This window comes from Apis cerana, linkage group LG5 (genome assembly GCF_029169275.1).
Source record: "Apis cerana isolate GH-2021 linkage group LG5, AcerK_1.0, whole genome shotgun sequence".
Taxonomy (NCBI): domain Eukaryota; kingdom Metazoa; phylum Arthropoda; class Insecta; order Hymenoptera; family Apidae; genus Apis; species Apis cerana.
In genome coordinates, this window is record NC_083856.1 from 6,604,756 (window position 1) to 6,624,967 (window position 20,212).

Below are 20,212 nucleotides of genomic sequence, written 5' to 3' on the forward strand. Positions count from 1 at the left end.
GGAAATATATTTGATTTTTGAATTTATATTTTAAGATTAAAGATATCTATTTTTTGTTGGATAAAAAAATAAATGAAATATATCTCATCATTGTTTAATGATTATCTCGTAAAAGATTTAGATTATTTAAATAAGAGCATTTTTTTATTTAAAAAATTCTATAATTTAAGGTTATTTGAACGATATTATTATAAAAAATTCATATCGAATAACAAAAAAGATTATTCTAAATAATGAAATGAATTTTAAATTATACTTAATAAAATTAAATTTATTTTTTATTGAATCAATTATAGAACCAAGAAAAATTTTAGATTAAATTTCAGGAATAATTGTAATATTTGAAGAAACTTGATTATTTGTAAAGATGTGAATCTTTTAATAGTATACGCTACATGTTCAACGTGCATACTGTCACGTTCGTCTTCAATACAATAAATATTCCTTTCGTCAAATACGATAATTTCTATTCAATTTTATTTTATTCGTAATATTATCCAATCTAAGGTATTTCAATTGAATTCGATTCTTGAATTTTTTAATTTTTTTAGAATCATTGATTTTCCTTCTAATAAAAAAACAAATAATGCAAAAACATAATAATTTTAAAATGGAAACAATTAAATTTTATAAAATCATTAACGAATTTAACTCATCGTTCTTTTTTATTCCAGAAATCGAAAAAATGTAAATATATATATGATATAAAGCAAATATAAATACGATAAATAATGAGATCATAATCGAATATATTCATTGTAATTTAACATCATGTTTTTTTGTGTCCTCAATTACACGAACAAGATGAGTGATTGAACCATATTACAATATTTGTAACAAATATGTTACAAGTTAATCTGCTTGTAGTAAATTTTAATCCAATAAAATATTCACTTTTTAATCGTATCACACGTGCCTCAATACATATGATCATACATGTAAATCCATTATTATCGACAGTATTAATTTTTGAATATTACGTCAAATATGATGTATGCTTAAGGTGTGATCTTTGACATAAGTTCAATTATTAATCAAGTCTCGATACAATGAAATCACGAAAAAACAATAATCATCAATTGTTTATTCCATTTTTAAACGTGCTGATAAAATATAGACTGCGTATTGCAAATTTATATAAATTGTACGGAAAATTACTTATGTTCAAAGATATTTCGCACTTTTGGTATTAAATATTTATTAGGATATTCGTTCTAAAGATTGTTTCAATAGTGATGACTTTTCACCTTTTTGCAATTACGATTTTATTTATTTATGGGGGAAAAAACATGAAAGAAAATTGTAATTTCTCGTTTTCGTTTATAAATTTCTTTCGAAATAAATATATGTGTTACTTTTAACTTATAAATAATTTTATATTATTATTTATAATTTAGAGTACTACTTTATGAGTGAACGATATTTTTCTTAACAAATATTGTGGAATTGATGATGAAACGACCTATATAGATAATATAACCCGCTTATTAATATATGCGTATCACCTTTTGCACTCTGTGAATAATATGCGACAATGGAATAAGAAACGTTTAACGAGGAAGGGGAAAAAAGTTTACAAGTCAAATTCTATCTCAAGACATATAATTTTTTCATTGAAAACTTAATGAGCGTTTCTTTGCGTGTTTCTCACACGTCGAAGATTTCTCGAGATGAAATAAATCTATTAAAATATCATCAAAACATATCTTGCAACGTCATATAATAAAATGAGACAATTCTGTACTGTCTATTTCTCGAATTTGTTCAATAATCAAAACTTTTAAATAATCTTAAAGGAATTTTTTATAGATATTTCACACGTATAAAATTATTCAAAAAGGAACGAAAGAGAAAATTATATATAAAAGAAACAGAAAACTATTTATAAAATTTTCAGGGAGGAAAAATAGAGAAAATTGGAAGAAAAGAAATGAATACTCGATTGAAAAATATTGTTCATCGTATCAGGTAATATTGATAGCGCAGAATTACGCGTGGGCCGAATAACAGATGCGCAAAATCGTTCGAAATAGAAACTCGTAAGAGAATATACATTCATAATAGCGACTTTAATATCCCATTAAATGCAAACTTCACGATAAGAATCTTCATCATCGATCAATAGATGGAAAAAAAAAGAGAAAAAAAAAGAAAAAATAACAACAACAACGAAGAGTAATACAAAGAATGACAAAAATGAAACTTAATTTCTCATTTTTTATCCTATCAATGAACGTTTCGTTAATCTCTAAATCATGGATAAAAGAAAAAAAATGAAATGACCATATTTTCTTGAATCTCGAGGCGCGTCTTTAAAGCGGACGGCATATGCAGATTACGGAGATTAATGGACAATCGTCAACGTATCTGGTGTGCGTGGCTGGCAGGCAAACAAGATTTTTTTTCCATTTCATGGAAAATAACAGATAATCATGGTCAAATGTTTCTTGTGGCCTACGTGATCCTCCTAGATCACGTACACTAAATCTGAAGCAAAGCGGATTTTAAGATTAAAATTGTCCAAAAGTAATTGTATTGAAGACTCGAACATAAATTACGAGTTCAGAGTTATTTATTATATATAATTTAAGGGATTTCTTTAAATTCAGAGCGTCATAAAACGATCATCAAAATTACTTTTTTTTTTAACCAACGAATAAAATAAACTTTTATTATGAAATTTTTACATACAAATTATTTGAAAACTTTTACGATTAATATGATCGATCAAATATCAAAGATGCGTTATATTTATTAAAGAAAATCTAAAGAGAAAAATCTAAGATTATCCACAGATTCTTATAAAAATTTAGAAATCGTACGTATTTAAATAAATAATGTTTGATATTTGATATTAGATTGATATTAAGGTGAATATCGATGAACAAATTTATTAGATACTTTTTAATATTTGAACAATTTATTAAAGATAGAGTTCAGAGGTCATGGCATTTATGATCTTAGGAGGGGATAAACATTTTATCCTTGGAATGACTGCGATATTGAAATATTGAAATATTCCTTACAGAAGGGATGAGCAACGTAAATAATGGAAGTTTTTAAAAATTTACTCTGGCAATCATCTTGATTATCTTGTTTATCCTTAATCATCGGTTCATTGTCAGTTGTGTTTTTCAAGCGATATGTTTAGATAACATATGCAAAACATATGTATGCGATGAGAAAAAAGATTTAAATTATAATTGACATAATTCTTCACATTATGATAATATCAATCGATATAATTTATATACACAAATTGATTTGAATTTCATTCTTGGCTTATTATTATTAAATTAATACAACTTCTAGTTAAAAGTTTAAAAGTAATAATATGTTTTATAAAATCCAAGCGTTTTAAAAAATAATGAAATTACTATTGATATTTATAATATTAATTTCGAATTGATATCAAAATTAAATTTATAAGTATAAGAAGAAAAAAAATAGTGATTTCAAATTTCTGATGATTTCAATCGATAATCAATTAAAACCGATATAATCGAAATAATAATCTAGATCTACAATAATCTAGAATTCCATCAAGAATTTTTTTAGAGAAAAAAAAAAAATTCGATAAAGTGATTGTTAATTAACTTGGTTAAATTTTTATTAGCGAAATAAATCAGTTTCTAAAAATTCACTGTTATGCGAAACTGTATAAACATTATTTGATTAATCTTTGTACACAATTTCATGGATAACTTCTGGATAATGTATAATGGTCCATAAGTTATCGAATATTTGTTAATTTTAAACATAATAGTTATTGAAATAAATTTATGAATTTAAAATAGATTCATTATCTTTACAACTATACAAAGACCTATAGTTTTCTTGATCAAATATTTTTCTATATATATCTTTTGTGCAAATATTTATATATTTTTCTAAAAATATTACTCATTTTGCCAAATCCACGATGCTTATTTTTAGAATTAATTCATTATATCCCTACTATTTATAAATTTAAAAAAAAATATTACTATTACTACTAATTACTTAAAAATCGATTATAATATTCGATTCTTCCTATTATAAATATATCCTAAATTCTAAGTAATGATAAATAATTTTCTAATTTTTCAAACTCAGCATTCTTGCTCATCCATTCATGCTCCATAAAAACGTAAAACTTTACGAATTTATATTTCCATATTTCCAAGTTTTCAACGATTCTTGTCTCATCCATGGATAATTATAGCAACACAAATCGCATCGTAGAAAGGCGAACGGTAACAAAATCAAGCGTTAAGGCTATAGAAAAGTTACTAGATCCAAAATGGCGAGCAACAGATGGAAACTGAACGTTTCAACGAACACATTGTTTATAACCATCACTGTCCAGTGATACGTTACAAGCTGGCGCCATACTTCTCCGTCCACGGAGCAATTTTAGCAAAGCATCATAGGGGCCAATGGAACGAAGAAGATGGAATGTTGGCACAGGGCCGAGAGGCGAAGGTTACGCGTTTCCTCCATGTGTCCTCGGTCCGTGATGCGAAACAAGCCGAGGACGGAAACATCGGCTTACTTTGCTTGTTTTTGAAAACGACTATGGAAAATTTCTGACTGGAGTACATCTGTTGCTCGCGTGTTCTTCAACGTCGATCCAGCTTTATGCAATCCCTCTTGATATTTCTGACGATAAGAGATCTGTGCAAATTTCTCTTCGAGGTGAGGCGAAAAGATGAAGACGAAGAGCGTAAGACAACGAAATTGAAATGTGGAATTGCATTGTTGTTTGTTAATCATACTTATCGATACGGTGAGTCATCAAGATGGATAAATTGATTAATCCGTGTGTTGAGTCTACGTAAAGAAAGGTAGGTACATAAGTACGATTAATTTTAATTTTAACAATCACAGAAAAGTCATCGTGAGAGAAAAGTTTTTCTTTTTTTACTTTTCTTACTCGATTATTATATCAAAATGTTATAGAGAAATAATAACACTGTCAATAACAGCAATCATATCAAATATCACGTGTGTTTATTGTAACATTAAACTGGGAATTATGTGTACGGCTGAATGAACAATAATTTTAGCCCGGCCGTACGATCGCTATTCATAAAAATACGATAAACGAGGCATGATACGCATGATTGATGGAGAACATCGACCTCCTGCCAGAACCACCCACAACTCAATCTTTTTCTGAAAAAAAGTGGATAATAATTCTTGAAGATTCTTCATAAAATACATTTATGATTCCAAAATCCAGAATTCTATTTTTAGAGGAAAGAATGACTGAATGAGTAAATACGTTATATCGAATGATAAATTTTCTCTAGAGTTTCAAAGTTTGGAAATCTGAAAGAAAAAAACGATCGAATTGCCAAGATCATCGACAGATTTTTCTTCAATTTAGAAGGATCAATTTTAGATAAACAATTACTCGACCTGTTTTCATTTCCATTGTCACTGACGTCAATGGATTCTCCGTTGAAAATAATCTTGGCACATTTGCAATATAATATTTTTTTTTATTTTTACGATAGTTTAAGAGAAAGAAAAAAATAGAAAAAAATCTCGACTAAAAAAAACAAAAAGTAGAAAATTCGAACGAGTTCCAATTACTTTCAACTTCGGTGACTACTTATAAATATATCCAATAATTGCTCATTCGTTAATTAATGGAAAAAATGATAATTACGATCACGAGAAAGAGAGAGATAAAGAAACCGAACCAGTAATTATTCTTATACAATTTTCTTACCACAATTTTTTTACTGATAAAGTCGCTTGTTTATTTTCAATCCAACCCGTGATTGTAAAATTATAAAATCATTCAAAATTCATCGAATTGGAAAATAGGCAGCAATTGCTATTAGCTTTCAAAAATAGCGATTGATTCATACAGCTGCTATTGTGACCGACCCGGGTATCATTCACGACCGATGAACATCTCTATTTGGCAAACGATACCACATCGGAGGAGCGGAAGAACGTGACGTGGATGAACCGTGAAGGCGACCTTCCGGAAATAAATCGGTCACCGGGCAGCTGATATCATCCGAGAAATATTCTCTTTCATATCGACTTTCCCGGAACGGAGGAGGATCATCTATGATCGAGTTTCTTAGCTTAGAAACGCGTCGATCGGACACGAAGTGGATTATTTTTAAACGTACATTTGGTTATAAGCAAACGCTCGTTATTTTCGACTCGTACACGTTTCTGATGCCCGGTGAGATATTGGTGCAAAAATTTTGTAAATTAGTAATAATGTAGATTTAAGCAAATTGATCAAACTTTTGATACAGCAACGAGCGAACATTTCTTCTCGAAACGTATCTTCGGTGATAGTGTTTATGGTGGCGAAATGTTATGGCTGGGAATAGTGATTGGTCTAAAAAACCAGACAACGAGCGGAATCCGGAGAGTTGAGAGGGTGTGCGTTTAATATTCGAGCGACACAGAGGTATTTCAGCCTGAGAGGGCGTTGGACCGACATTCTAAATACAGAAGGGAATGTTAAACGCTATTTGGACGGCGATTAAAACCGCTTTGAAACCGTGGCCGGACCGAAGGGTTCAAGAACGATGATGAAGAAACTATTTCTGTCCCGACGTGTAGTATATCATCGATATAATCTAACGAGAAACTCGGCTTCGAGATAGTTTCATCGTCGCTCTCAAATAGATCAATAGATTTTCAAATTGATGTTTCTTAGTACTTGGATCTCGTAAAGATCGGTGGATAAAAATATCGAGTGGAGTTGTAATAATAAAGTTTATCGGCATTCCTTTAATCCCTTACAATTTCCATCCAAAACCTCTGCGAATCTAAAATAAGAATCCCTCCCCCCATCTCGAATTCTTTCAAAAAATTTATACAAACGATTTGAAATTACAATTGTACAACGAAACAATATAAATAAAACATTTTAATCGTGCTCGATTATTTTATATAACCTATACTTACTTTTTTTATTATTGATTATTAAATATCGATTAAATTAAATTTCCATGTGATAAAAAAAAATAACAATGTATTCCCCCATCGACGTGTTTTCATCGATGATGATTTCCTGATCGACGTTGCAGAAAATCATTGAAAAATTATCGTTGGAAAATAATTTCGATCGAATACGAAGCGGCAAAGCGAACAATCGCAGAGAGGAAACGCTGAAACGTGGGCTAGGCGTTAACATCGCGTGACAGTGGTGCACCGAGTATACCCGAATAGAGGAGGGTGTGGCATGGTGTAAAATAGAAGGTGCGTTTTCATAGTTAAACATCGAGCAATCTGGGTGGCTATTGTATATCAAACGATCGAGAACGGAGGATCTGGGGAGAATCGGTACCTCCGGGTCCTGGTTCTGCTCGGAATCCGCCGATGTGCTCGACGTCTTCAGGATGCTGTACAGCTTTACGTAGGGGGCCTTGATCAGCTGTTAGCCAATATAATCGGCCGTTTTTAGAGCTTTCTTTGCCTGGATTTCCACCTGGATTTCCCTCCATCCCCGCATCGATCATGATCTCGCGTGAAAATTTTTTATTTCGAGCCAAAAGTCGAACAATTCTTAATAATCGGATAACTTCAACTTTTTAAAATCTTTGGAGAAAAATTAGAAAAGGCGAGATTTCTTTCGAGAAAAAAATGGAGAAATTATTAAAAAACGGAGGATTATTCAATAATTCTTTATCGATAATTTTCGAAGAATATCGATGCAAGGATCGAGAGTTCACTGGAAGTACTAACGCTAATTTTCTCTTTTCAGAGAAATGAAAAAAAAAGAGAGAAATCGGCCATAAAAAAGAAAAAAGCTCATATAGGAGACATAGGGTGCTCGATGGATCGATGGATGAGGATCGTCGATTATGACGATGACGATGATATTAATCACTGTGCTCTGAAAGTGACGCGAGAAAGAAGGTGGAAGAATGAAGAAGACGAAAAGCTGTGCGCAATCGGGCAACCAATCGATAAACACACGATGATGAGGAACCGAAAAGAAAGAAAGGAAAAAAGAAACGAAAGAAAAAATGAGGAAGGAAGACGGTGAAGACGAACAAAAGCTGAAGAGAAGAATGCTCGACGTGTTAACTGCGTTAACACAAGCTGACTAAACCAAACTGTGATTATAACACTCGTTGACAACGATGGATTCATGAGGTGCGCCGAACCTGGGTGCATGAGGCATATGTTCGTAAGATAGCGATGATGAGCCAAAGAAATTATTCAAATTATCGTAAGAATGCCGATGATTAAACAGGAATTAAAACAAATATGCGTCTGTATGAGTCGATTTCGATGATTGATCACACGTAATCACGCTGAACGATCAACTTGTTGTTCAAAATGGAGCTCTGCGTACAGTAGTGCCCAGAACTTAACTGCCGTTCTTTTTTACTACCTGCTTAATTGTTATGGGGGTGAATCAATCCTGAGAATTGAAATTTCAGATTTTGAGACACGTCTATGTGTCTATGGAAAAAAAAAAAAAAATAAACCGATATATTTAAACAGTTATTCGGGCATTATTGTTGAAGATCATTTTTGAACCATTACGAGTCATGGTATTTATTTATTGCTTGCAATAATATAATGGAAATGATGGGGTTTATAAATGAGAGTTTATAAGTATGTTAAATCAGGTAATGTGATTTCTTTTTTATAACTATAGAAATATCTTCAATATTCGATATTACAATATTAAAGCAATGGTAAGAAAATAGGATAGAAAAATTTTCCAGATACTATTACGATTAAGTAAAATAAATTATAAGTGAATCATCGAGATAATCACTGTTTACGTGTTACTTCTCATTTTTTTATAATAACCTATATTTTTCTACCATCTACTTCTTTTTTCTACTTTACTTTTTTTTTCATTTCATCGATCAATGACAAAAAAATCTCATTACTAATGCACGACTTAACATACGATTCCCAATAGTGAAAATCATTCGTCGGAATAAATTATTCTTAAAGTGATAACCGAGCGAGTTCAGCGTGCCAACGTAAAACGAGGAAAATTGTTAATGATCGCTTGAAAATTTAAAGAAACAATTTCGAAGATATATCCGTGTAAAAAAAAAATAAATAATAATAACAACAATAAAAAAAAACGCTCACCTCCCATGATTCTCTCGTCAGCTCGGATATCTCGTCGCTGTCTTGACGAGATTTTCCTTCCTCTGTGGTTCCTTCCCCTGCTTTTCCAGCCTCGTGTACACCCGACAATTCGGGCGACAGATCCGTGTCGGTGTCCAACAGGATGTACCCACGTTCCCGCCAATAATTCTCGTCGAGCTCTCCATAAAGCGAGGGCACCCACGCATGGATGAACCTGTAGAGGTCGTCTACCCTGCGAATAACAGGAGCACGCTTCGCATTAATCGACAGAATTACGGTCTTCTTTTACTTCCCCACCCCTACTCCCCAATAATCGTTTTCTATCGCGTGTCTTTTATCAAGCAAATATAGAAAAATTACGAATGACTCGTATCGCTTCGATAACGATAATCGTTTTACGTAACATCGATTCCTTGCCTTGCATTGTTTCCGATACACTGTTCTGTTATGTCTGATTTAATTTAACGTGGCACGAGGTAATAGGAATGGAGTTTTATGGGTTGTTATTTATGGGAAACGTTGGAATTAATTTTGAGATTTGGGTGGTTTTGATAACGATGATGTTTCTTTTCTTTTCTCCTTGTTATTATACTATAGAATTTCGAGGTTTAAGAAAAGTTTTAAGAATAAACATAGGTTTACATACATAATTACAAATAATCGTAATAATTGTAGAAATAAAATAACACGTAATAAAGTAAGTTTATATTTCGATTGTATTTATTATTTCTTAGAATTAGGAAATAACAATAATAATAGTTTCGAATAAGCTTTTGATTTTTCTCTAATGAACCTGTGTTTTCGAATATTAATCCGATGATGATTTATTTCAAATTCTTAGATTTCAAACTTTTTTAATCGATATATAAAGGCCAGCGCTATACGCGTTTCGAAAATTCAGATTTAAAAGAATGCATTCGACGAGAATATAAAGAAACAAAGAGTCTCTTTTATCAAACTACCTTCGATTGACGAACGGTATAATGTTCTGCACAGCGTTCGTCACACTCTGGTTGTACACGAAATTCATCATGTTGCCGACACTGCTCAATGTCCAATTCATTTTGCCGCCTCGTCAGGTATCGTGCACGTTCACGTTCGAGCACCTCTATCAAGATCGAATTGACTTTCTCTAACCGATATGCACTTGTGCTTCGAACGTCGACGACCATGCAAGGTCGTTTCCTATTTCCTCTCTAACACTTCGTTCCCCTTTCTGAATCTTGCAAAATATCATGCAATCTTTGTTTACTTCGATTAATATTTTTACCTATTTTTGAACACTGAACTATTATCGTTTCGAATTTATTTTAGAATCACGAAAAAGCAGAGTCCGTGATGTACGTAATGGCGACCCCGTAGAGCAACTCGTTACAATCGAATTGAGCAAACTTGCTCAAAACTTTATATTCTGGTTACAATATTCACGTCACACGAATTTTAAACATAAACTTGAAAATATACGCTGAAAATTTTATTATCCTTTCAAATTTATTTTAAGATCAAGTAGTTATTACTACGTTTCGAATACGAAACGTCCGTGATGCAACTGATGTTGACCCCGTGGAAACACTTGTCAGAGTCGACTGTACAAAACGGTGTTTAAACTTTATAAGTTGATATTTCTATTCGCACGATTTTTAAACACAATTTTGTACACTGAAGTAATATCATGTATCGTGGCCACGAATATTCTTTAGAATTTATTTTAAGTTCAACAGGCTGCAAAACAATGCAGAACGTGATGCAACCGATGAGGACCCTCGAGAGACACTTGTTAGAATTGTGTTGGTAGACTGCATAAGAATTAGACGAGTGAATCATTCGGGAATTATGTATATTCATTATAATTACCTGTGATGACGTAAACTACTGTGCAAACTACTGTGAAATTTTTATTTTTCTTTTTTTCTATGTGAGTCAACTGTTCTATAAATATCTATTATATTTAATATAGAATGTTATAGATTATAAAAAATTAAGATATTTCTTGCAAAATATAAAAATCGAAATAGAACAGTTTTTTTTTGATTGGCTAAATTTAACTTTGAGCGCAAAAATACTTTATCTACTCGACTTGATTGTTCGTCTTACGATAATTCCTATCATTGTCACCTGTTATCGTTTTTTTTAATGGCACATAACAATTTTATTATAATAATAATCATTTAAACAGATGACAAAGACTAATAAAATAGTAATAGATAATAAATAATAATAGTAATAAAATAATAATAGATATTTGAAATCAAATTGTACTAAAAGATAAATAGCTTATTATCAAAATGTACTTGTTATCAAAAAAAAAAATGAATCAATTAATAGCGATTATGGAAAAATTTTATTATATCTAAATTACAAATTAATGTTATTTATACTTTTTTTTTTTTATATATATTTTCCAACACAATATTATCAAATTACTATTATTCTAATACAAAATTAATTATTACTTGTTATTCCTTTAACAAATACACGAGAAAAAAAATAAACACTTCCTTTTTACAAATTTTATTCTACACGAAAAGCGATCAAATCCAGATGTTCCTCCTTCTAATTAAAAAGCAAACTATTTAAAAAAAAAAAAATCTTAAAACTCTTAAATTCTTCTTCGATCTTCTATTCGAAAGAGAATCACCCAATTTTACAAATTATTCGACTCATTTCCGATATAACTCACGTAATGTCTTCCTTCTCTAGTGTCTTTCGAAACGAATTTAAACGAATTATCTAATCAACACCTCGCATTCGTTATCCTCTACCTCTTTTTATCGCGTCAACTCGTACGTCACTATGTTGCTCTGTTCACATGTTTCGTATAACGAAACATTTTCCAATTTCCAATAACCATTCAGTGCAAGACGATGTTATTCTAAACGGCAGTTCAGATCAACGGTATGCAAAAGAGAGAACGTGAATCGCGTAGGTTAGACGCTTCTTCGACGCGTTACCTAATCTCTGACTGCGTGATGACCAACAGAGACCGTTCTCTCTCGATTTCTCCCGCTGTGCAACACTCTTTATTGTTATATGAACGTGTTATATGAACGTGGGTCAGATATGTGTATGACGGATTTGAGACTTGCGATTGCAAGATCGTCGACGATCATTGGTAGATAGTAACGATTAAAGTTTAATGCAAATTTTTTTCCTACCTCTGAATTGATAAGAGTTTGAGGAGGGGTAATTTTAAAGATTAACCTTGAACTTTGTGATTGGAATTTTGAGAATGATTATTCGTTAGAATTTTTTTGAAAATAATAATAAACGTTATTGAAATTTTAGAAAGTTAAACTCAAAGTTTTGGAGAACGGTAATTTAGTTAAATTTTCAGCAATGAATATTATTTTAAATTTGGGTTATTGAAATTTCAGAGAATTCCGAGCTTTTAAATTTTGTATGAATTCTATAAAACGATTCTCATGATGCTATTCAAAGATTTCTTATTTTTACTTCAAACTGAAAATCTACCTTTGAATAAGTATAATTGTTCTTGAGTAAGACAATAATTATGGAAAAATTATCTACATTTTTAAAGATTTGTTATCTAAATTCTATATTATGTACATTCTAAAGACTCATACTCATCACTTCTTTATACTACAAGATACTTACACATGTATCTTGAATTCATTATCCCTCTTCTCTTCTCAAGGAAATTAAAATAACATATTATTATTTATTACGTAATGATAATTATTGTAAACAAGCTATACACACATGTTCATTCAATTATCATACGTGCTAATATAAAAATTCATAAAATTATCTAGTTTCTGTGCAAAATATTGCAAAATATTTTATTATCATTGCAATTAAATTATTATTGATAAACTCAAAATTGCTTTCTTTTTTACCAAAATATCATTTTTTTCTGATCAACTATTATATATTCTATACTTTTTAATTGCTGATGACAACATTAAAAACATGATGCTAAGAACAGTCACGCAATAGAATTTCATTTATCTAAAATTGTTGAGCGATAAACAATTTATATAATAAAAATTCAATGACGCTGCTCACCAGTTACAACAGATAATTTCTATATATACATAATTCAACCATCACATGACATTTCGATAAAATAATAGTTCAGCTCGTTCAAATTTCATTCAACCTAAGTTTTACCAAATTTTCGATAAATAAAACACGTAATAAGGAGCTTTCTGAAAAAAGAAACAATCTATAGCCAAAATAAATGAATAAATATATATATATAAAATTAAACTTACTTAATTCACTTAATTTTGATTTTTCTTACGACCCCTTTTCCCCAAAAAGCTCCTCAATTAAGTCGATCAAACTTGATCCCGATAATGTATTATCCTATTGATAAATAATAGAAGAAAGAAAGAAGAAAAAAAATTCACAAAGGAGAAACGATTTTTTTTTTTTTTCAACTGACACGTGGCGCGTCTCCGATGCGTTTTCTTCGCGCAAACAGACTAGTATCGCGAACATGAGCAGACATCGAGCGGAAAAGTTATGGAGGCACGTTCGATGATACGCCAAGTATGTCACGTGATTTCTCGCGCTTACTTCTCACGTGTAACGTGTTCAACTTGGATATTAATTAAAGATCGGCTCGATTAACTCGAGAGACGTTCACATAATGAATGGAGATAGTTAACTCGAAACATGTTTGACTACTGTGAAGATTCAACTCGATATTTCTTCGCATCGATCGCGAGTAAGGGAAGCATGTAAGTGTATAATTATTTGAATCCAGAAATAAAGAAGAAGAAATAAAGACAAAATTGTGACGATACTTGAAATTCGTTTTCAGAATTTTAAGTATTAAAATTTTTAAAAATCTTGAAAAATAGATTCAATTAAACGTTATTCGTCTATTCAATTTGTTGGAAAATTTTCTATTTAATGCTATCTGTATAATTCATTATAATACATATATTTATATATGAATAATCACAAGTTATCACAGGGTGAAAATAAAAAATAATAATGTTAATATAATTGATTGAATAATAATTTGAATCGATCAGAGAGGAACAAGATAAAATATATCTATATTTTTACTTGACTCAAATACAAACTTAAACAGTGATCATAAAATTATCATAAATTAGATTTACAAACTAAATGTAAATTAAAATTCAATTTGAATTTACAACATTAATAGGAAAATAAAAATTGATAAAAGAAGAATTGCTGTTGATATAGATTATTGTCTGCGTATTAAAATCGACTGCTAAACAGAATATACCTTCACACATGACCTTCGACAATTGTCGAGCAAAGATTACAAGATGTCATAACGCGGCCATTATCATTTATCTTAGAATTTTATTAGTTTATATCGAAGTTTTGTCCAAACATCTCGAATCAATAAAATAGAATGAAGAACGTGGAACGTTTCATTGAAGTTGACGAACATAAAACGCAAGGCGATCGTATAAATAGCAAGCACGATGGCGATTCTCGAGACCTATTTTGCCGCTCTTACAGAGAATCACGTGTTTCGCTCTTCTTACTTTTTGGCCGGTCTAGCTTGCGAATGTGATACGAGGTGTGAATTTACAAAAATAACATACGATCTTGCAAGAATTGCTCACTTGGAAACGTTGTACGAAAATATTTTATTAGTTAGCCGTAAAAAACGATTGATTCATTGCCGTTTCCGGTTCCTAAATTAGGATCCCGCGGAAATCGTATATATAAATAGAGGTAAAGAAACACGTATCCGGGAAATGATATTCGTAGTAATTTTTTGAGTGCCATTTCTTTTGAGAATCTTTCACAAATTTTCCGATAATTGAGAAATAATTGAAAAAAATTAAAGCAAATCGAGAGAAACAGACAATTAACAATGAAAGTTTTAAAATATATATTATGACACTATTCTAGATAAATTTTCTAAAGAGTAAACTTATCTGTCATCTTCCAACGATAATTTGAATTTAGAGTAATTATTTAAATTCTTAGAAAATTATTGAAATTATTAATGATAGAATTTTTTATAATATTTTATGAAGGATGTATTTTAAAATATCTTACTCATCTTATTTTATATATAATGAATTTAGGTTGCTGCGTATTAAGATCAATAATAACATTTTTATAACTGAATGAAATTTTCAAAAGAGAGAAGAGAAAATAAAATGTATCATAATAATCCCCCAAAGGAAAGAATGTTTTATTTACCTGTTACGGGGTATGCTGAACCAGTATTCAGGCCGTAATTTCTTTTTCCCGTAGCTCATAATAGGCGTTGAGCGTGGAATTTTCTTATCTTTAGGTCTTCCGGTTCGCAGTCTCAGGTACAATGGAGGATCCTCGCAAGAATGGGCTGGTCGTGGTATAAGTTCTAAATAATGCAATAGAATGATTCATTAATGCATACGACCTTCTTATCTCGATAATTAATTATCTTATTAATTAAATATTATTAATTTTGATATTCGCTTAATTATGCGATACTCTAATTAATTTACGAGTTTTCTAATCAATCTTCCGACAAGACACACAATATTTAGATATTCAATACATTTCGTTTATAAATATAGAAAGAAAAAAAGAAAGAAAAAAAAAAATTTAAAAAAATAAGGGACAATATGCAAAAAGCTCATTTCTAGAAAATATTTCAAATTAAAAGCATCGCATTAAATTATATTGCAGACAATATTTTCTCTTAATCGAAATTAACTTGTTTAAATATTATCGAGATCGCGAGAGCATCGACAAACGTATTAGAAACAGTATAGATTAGAAACACGAGAAAACGAGCACAACAATACAGATGAGCAAAAATATAGTGAAAAACAGCCATGAAAAATCCATATTGTATCGGTGATAAGTGACCAAGATTCGGCGTAAAAAATTGCACAATATCGTTACCGTAAAAATTACACGAATTATTTCTAAAAATTATACACAAAGAGAAAGAGAATAAAACGCATTCGTGTGCAAGTGCAGTGGGCAAAATCGAATGGAAGTTGTGAGTAAAAAAGTTTTAAAAAACATATAATTTAAAAATTGTATGATGTACACATAAGAAGAAGAAAAAGTTGCACAAGTTGCACTTAAAAAAAAAAAAAAGAAACTAAAGAAAGAGGGGAAAAAAATAGATACAGGTGAAATTAACAATGTGAAAAAAGTAACGTTCTTTGGACACATGGTGAATTTATACAAAAGGGATAAAGCAAGCTAATACAGTATGAACCTACCGAGGCCTTCGAGTTCGGGAAAATTAGGTGCTTGGACTAGAGGGACAACAAAACATATGATATTTCTGCATTAGTATGAATTCATTGGCACTTGATCGTGAAACTCTTTCTCCTATTTTACAGAAATCATTTTCAATTTTTCATTTTTTAAATATTTTTTTAACATTTAAAGTCTTCATATGAGTTTACAATTTATAAATAATATATGAATTCTATAAATTGATCTTTAAGGACATAGCACAAAGAGTTTCAAAATCGTGAAGACATAATAAATTTCTCGTTTAAAATTAACGATAACGATTTTAATAATGAAGAGACTCGAGTTTGGAATCTGTGACGAGAAGCGAAAACTATGACAGAATCCAAAAATTATACGATCGTGATAGAAAATTATTGTTCCTCGAATTTGTATCAGGCATTTAGAAAATAGTTGGAACAATATCAAATTCTCTTGATTGTTTATTCAAAATGATACGAATTCGTGGAACAATATTCACGGATAGTGGCACACCGAATAATATAAAATGTAGAGAACTGGAAATTACAAACTAGTACAATTTAAAAACCATATAGAACAATGTTACGAGAACTATGTTAAAACGTGTAACAATGTAACGTAAGCGCATTTGGTTAGATAAATTATTGAATTTTATTTTTGTCTGTTTTAGCGATAAAGAGTGTGAAGAGAAAAACTATCTAATTAGTCGAGATCGAATCCAAAGGCGCTCAAAAATTCGAATAAAGGGACAATAATAAATGCACTAGCAAAATAACATCGTTTAAAAAGCCGTCTATACATACGAGCGAGTGCAGTGCGTGGTATGTAATTCCGTTTGCCATCATTGTTTCTTTCATGTATTCGCGGCTACGTGTAATTAATCATAATGGATAGAGTTATCGATCCCTTCGAAGGGTGTTTCTTTGTTGACGTAGGCTCTTGTGCGCGCATAATGATCTTTCTAACAAAAATTATCTAAACACCTTGGAAAGTAACTATTCTACGAATAAACATTCCATGAAAAGAATCACCCAACAAAATGAAACACTCTATAAAAATGTTGAAAGAAGATATTTCGTGTGAGCGGAGAATCTGTTACATTGTATATATCTTTCATTGGATTTAATCATTCCGAAAAAATATACAGATTGAAATATATTCGCGTTCCATAATTCAGGGAAACTGATCAATTCCTCTGGACACTTACTGTCAAAACTGACAAACAGTTCGGGCATATCTTCGACAGAGACCATACTACGATAGTCCAATCGAGGAGCCGTTGTCGAAGTTTTGCTACCTCGACTACTGTCCACGCTGCTGCTACCTGACGATGTCAATGGTTGCTGTCTGATGAATGTGCCCACGGAAGACCGCCTGAAAGAAAGTGATAATGTTAGAGAATAGGCACAAAGATGTTTTCAAAATTGCGTTTCAAAATCACGAGTACACGAGATTCTCTGACTTTCGTGTTCCCTGTAATTTCGAAGCAATGTACACTGATCAATATACAATATGGTAAAGAGCAATTAAATCTTAAGGGAAACAACAACATTCAAGATAAATGTTAAAATTGTATCCAACGTGTATGCATCGTGAAATAAAGTTCAATGACTGCTCAGGGAATATTAAAACGCTGTGTTTTTGATTGATCGGTGAATCGTGTGTTGTTTGTAAGCGATACACATTATTCGGTCTTGGTGTAGTTTCTGAAAAAAATGATGGTAAGTTTACCTGAAAAGCGGGAAAACGGAGGAAGAATGTTCTTTCTCAATCTTTGAGAAAGATTTAAAAAAAAATATAAACAAATAAATAAAATGAAAGATAGATGAAGAGTGTTGTTCCTGAGAAGCTCGAAACAGTGAAATTTATGAAAAACTAGTACAATTATACTTATATATATATCGTTTGTTCATTAAACAACTTATAATGAAAGGATGTTACAGATGAATGAATGATCTTAGATGTAATTATGGGAAAATAGCAAGAAACAAACTAGAAATCTAAGAAGATAAATGTTTAATAAAAATAATATAAAATTTAACAGCCAATCAGAGATAGGAAGAGAAAGATAGAGAAAGAGCAAAAGAGAGCGGAACAATAGTGGGCAAGAAAAAAAAATATAAGGACAAAGTGGATTAATATGGATACAATATAAACTTGCTGGTTCATGACTGGGCCTAAACTCACCCTATAAGCCCTCCTGGACCAGGTGAAATCTGAGGATTGCTGGAGTCCTGGGAGAGAGAGGAGGCGGTAAGCGGAGGTGTTCCTCCAGCTCTACCGCCCCCACCGCTCTCTTCGCTGGGAGTTTTAGCAAACAGGCCCGAGCTAAAGTCACTCACCAGGTTGATCGGCGAGCTTATATCCACCACCATTACATATTCTTTGTTAGTCACATTGGAAACGATAGTTAAACTTTATTTTTAACACAGATTTACCATCACAGTCTGATTGATAATACTGGTCTCAAAATGGTAATAAAAATAATCAGTATTTCCTAATAAATTTTTAGAATAAAAATTTTACTTGTACAACTACTGAATCACTAAATATTATTTCAATGAAAGTTCTTTTATAAACTTTAATCAATGTTTTGTACGAATTTGATAAATATACTAACTTTGAACGACTAATTTATTTCAGATATAGAATATATCTACAATGCTAATTAATAAAAAAGTTTGAAAAAGATGAAAAATGGAAAAGCAAAATTGAAAAAAACGGACTATGATGGTACAAGATTAGATTGAAGACAAGGACGTAATTGGAACTGCCACACGTGCCCATTCCTTTGATTTCTTTACTCCATTTAGAAATTGAAAAAAGATATATCCCAAAGCGCGTTTCGCAAATGCAATAAGCCGCTTGCTTCTACGCGCAAATTTCTAATAAATATTCTATATTAAAATAAATGAGGATATTCATAATAAAACTCGTTTCTAAGAACTATAAAACGTTTTTATTACGTATGTGCGTGATATAAGCAATTCGTTTCATTATGAATAGCCTCAAGTACGCTATAAATATTACTTTTAGTTCTAAAAAATTTCAGCAGAAAGCAATCACACGAAAAACAAACGTTACATCATATAAAGGAGGCCAGACCATTGAAAACCTTCCTTGTATATAAAAAGTATGCAAAATTGTTTTTTCATTGAATTACTCATTTCTAACATACACGAATGATAAAGTAAAACATAAAAGCATATATGATTAATTTTTGAATAAAATTATTGTACCATATAAGATACAAGAAAATTTTTATAAAAATTTTATGGACTTATAAACAAGGATAATTATTATCACCTTGAGAAAACTTTGCTGAAAACTGATGAATGATGAGAATCCGCGCTATTAGGAAGGCTCGAAACTTTATCAGATCCAGATTTATCATCTTCTTTTTCACCAGTTAATCCTTCCATCCATGACAAAGGATATGATAATCGTTTTAACATCTGAATAATAATTGTTAAACAAGATAAGAATTAGATTAAATGGATATCAAGTATATAAATTTTAATATTACCTTATTTTTACGAGTCTCTTGTTTATCGTCATCTTTGTGTTCCTCATCCTTCTCAGGTTCCTCTGCATTACTGTCTAAGCTAAAAGACACTGAACTCGCCTTTTTCCTGCCGTTAATAGCAGAACCACTATCTAGCGAATCAGTTGTTACGTTCGTCGGAGCAATAGTAATAGGAGGGACCCAATCTGAAGATAAGACAATATCTGCGTCTGAATATACTTTCTTTGTGGGGTTAGGCTGAACTACTGGGAAAGGGGGATTAGGGTCACGTATGTCGATACCAGAGTCGTGGCATGACAGTTTGACTAGAGATCCTTCTTCACCTTCGGGAATCACCTTCGATTTCGCAGAATCCGTCTGTAAATATTGATCTTTATTAAAGTTTGAACTTCGATAAAGAATTTTATATTGTATTCC

At 31.1% G+C, this 20,212-nt stretch overlaps 1 protein-coding gene and 2 long non-coding RNA genes across 50 annotated transcripts in view; 2 read left to right on the forward strand and 1 right to left on the reverse strand.

Moving 5' to 3' along the window:
- LOC107997602 (TLD domain-containing protein 2) overlaps window positions 1-20,212 on the reverse strand; it is a 178,978-nt gene that overhangs the window by 18,125 nt on the left and 140,641 nt on the right. For 24 of the 48 annotated variants that reach the window (XM_017056315.3, XM_017056316.3, XM_017056313.3 and 21 more), the window contains 8 exons: window positions 19,796-20,152; window positions 19,576-19,724; window positions 18,457-18,627; window positions 17,477-17,643; window positions 16,272-16,307; window positions 15,250-15,412; window positions 9,085-9,316; window positions 7,310-7,396 (listed from right to left, as the gene is read on the reverse strand). In XM_017056315.3, the coding sequence (XP_016911804.1) occupies window positions 7,310-7,396; window positions 9,085-9,316; window positions 15,250-15,412; window positions 16,272-16,307; window positions 17,477-17,643; window positions 18,457-18,627; window positions 19,576-19,724; window positions 19,796-20,152 (1,362 nt within the window). The remainder of the gene's footprint in view (window positions 1-7,309; window positions 7,397-9,084; window positions 9,317-15,249; window positions 15,413-16,271; window positions 16,308-17,476; window positions 17,644-18,456; window positions 18,628-19,575; window positions 19,725-19,795; window positions 20,153-20,212) is intronic. The other 24 variants (XM_062074718.1, XM_062074714.1, XM_062074694.1 and 21 more) reach the window with 11 other exon arrangements.
- LOC133666076 (uncharacterized) lies at window positions 656-7,221 on the forward strand. Its single transcript, XR_009829651.1, has 2 exons — window positions 656-6,424; window positions 7,050-7,221. It is a non-coding gene; the product is annotated as an uncharacterized LOC133666076 (long non-coding RNA).
- On the forward strand, window positions 13,649-19,796 carry LOC133666072 (uncharacterized). Its single transcript, XR_009829644.1, has 3 exons — window positions 13,649-13,790; window positions 16,940-18,743; window positions 18,913-19,796. It is a non-coding gene; the product is annotated as an uncharacterized LOC133666072 (long non-coding RNA).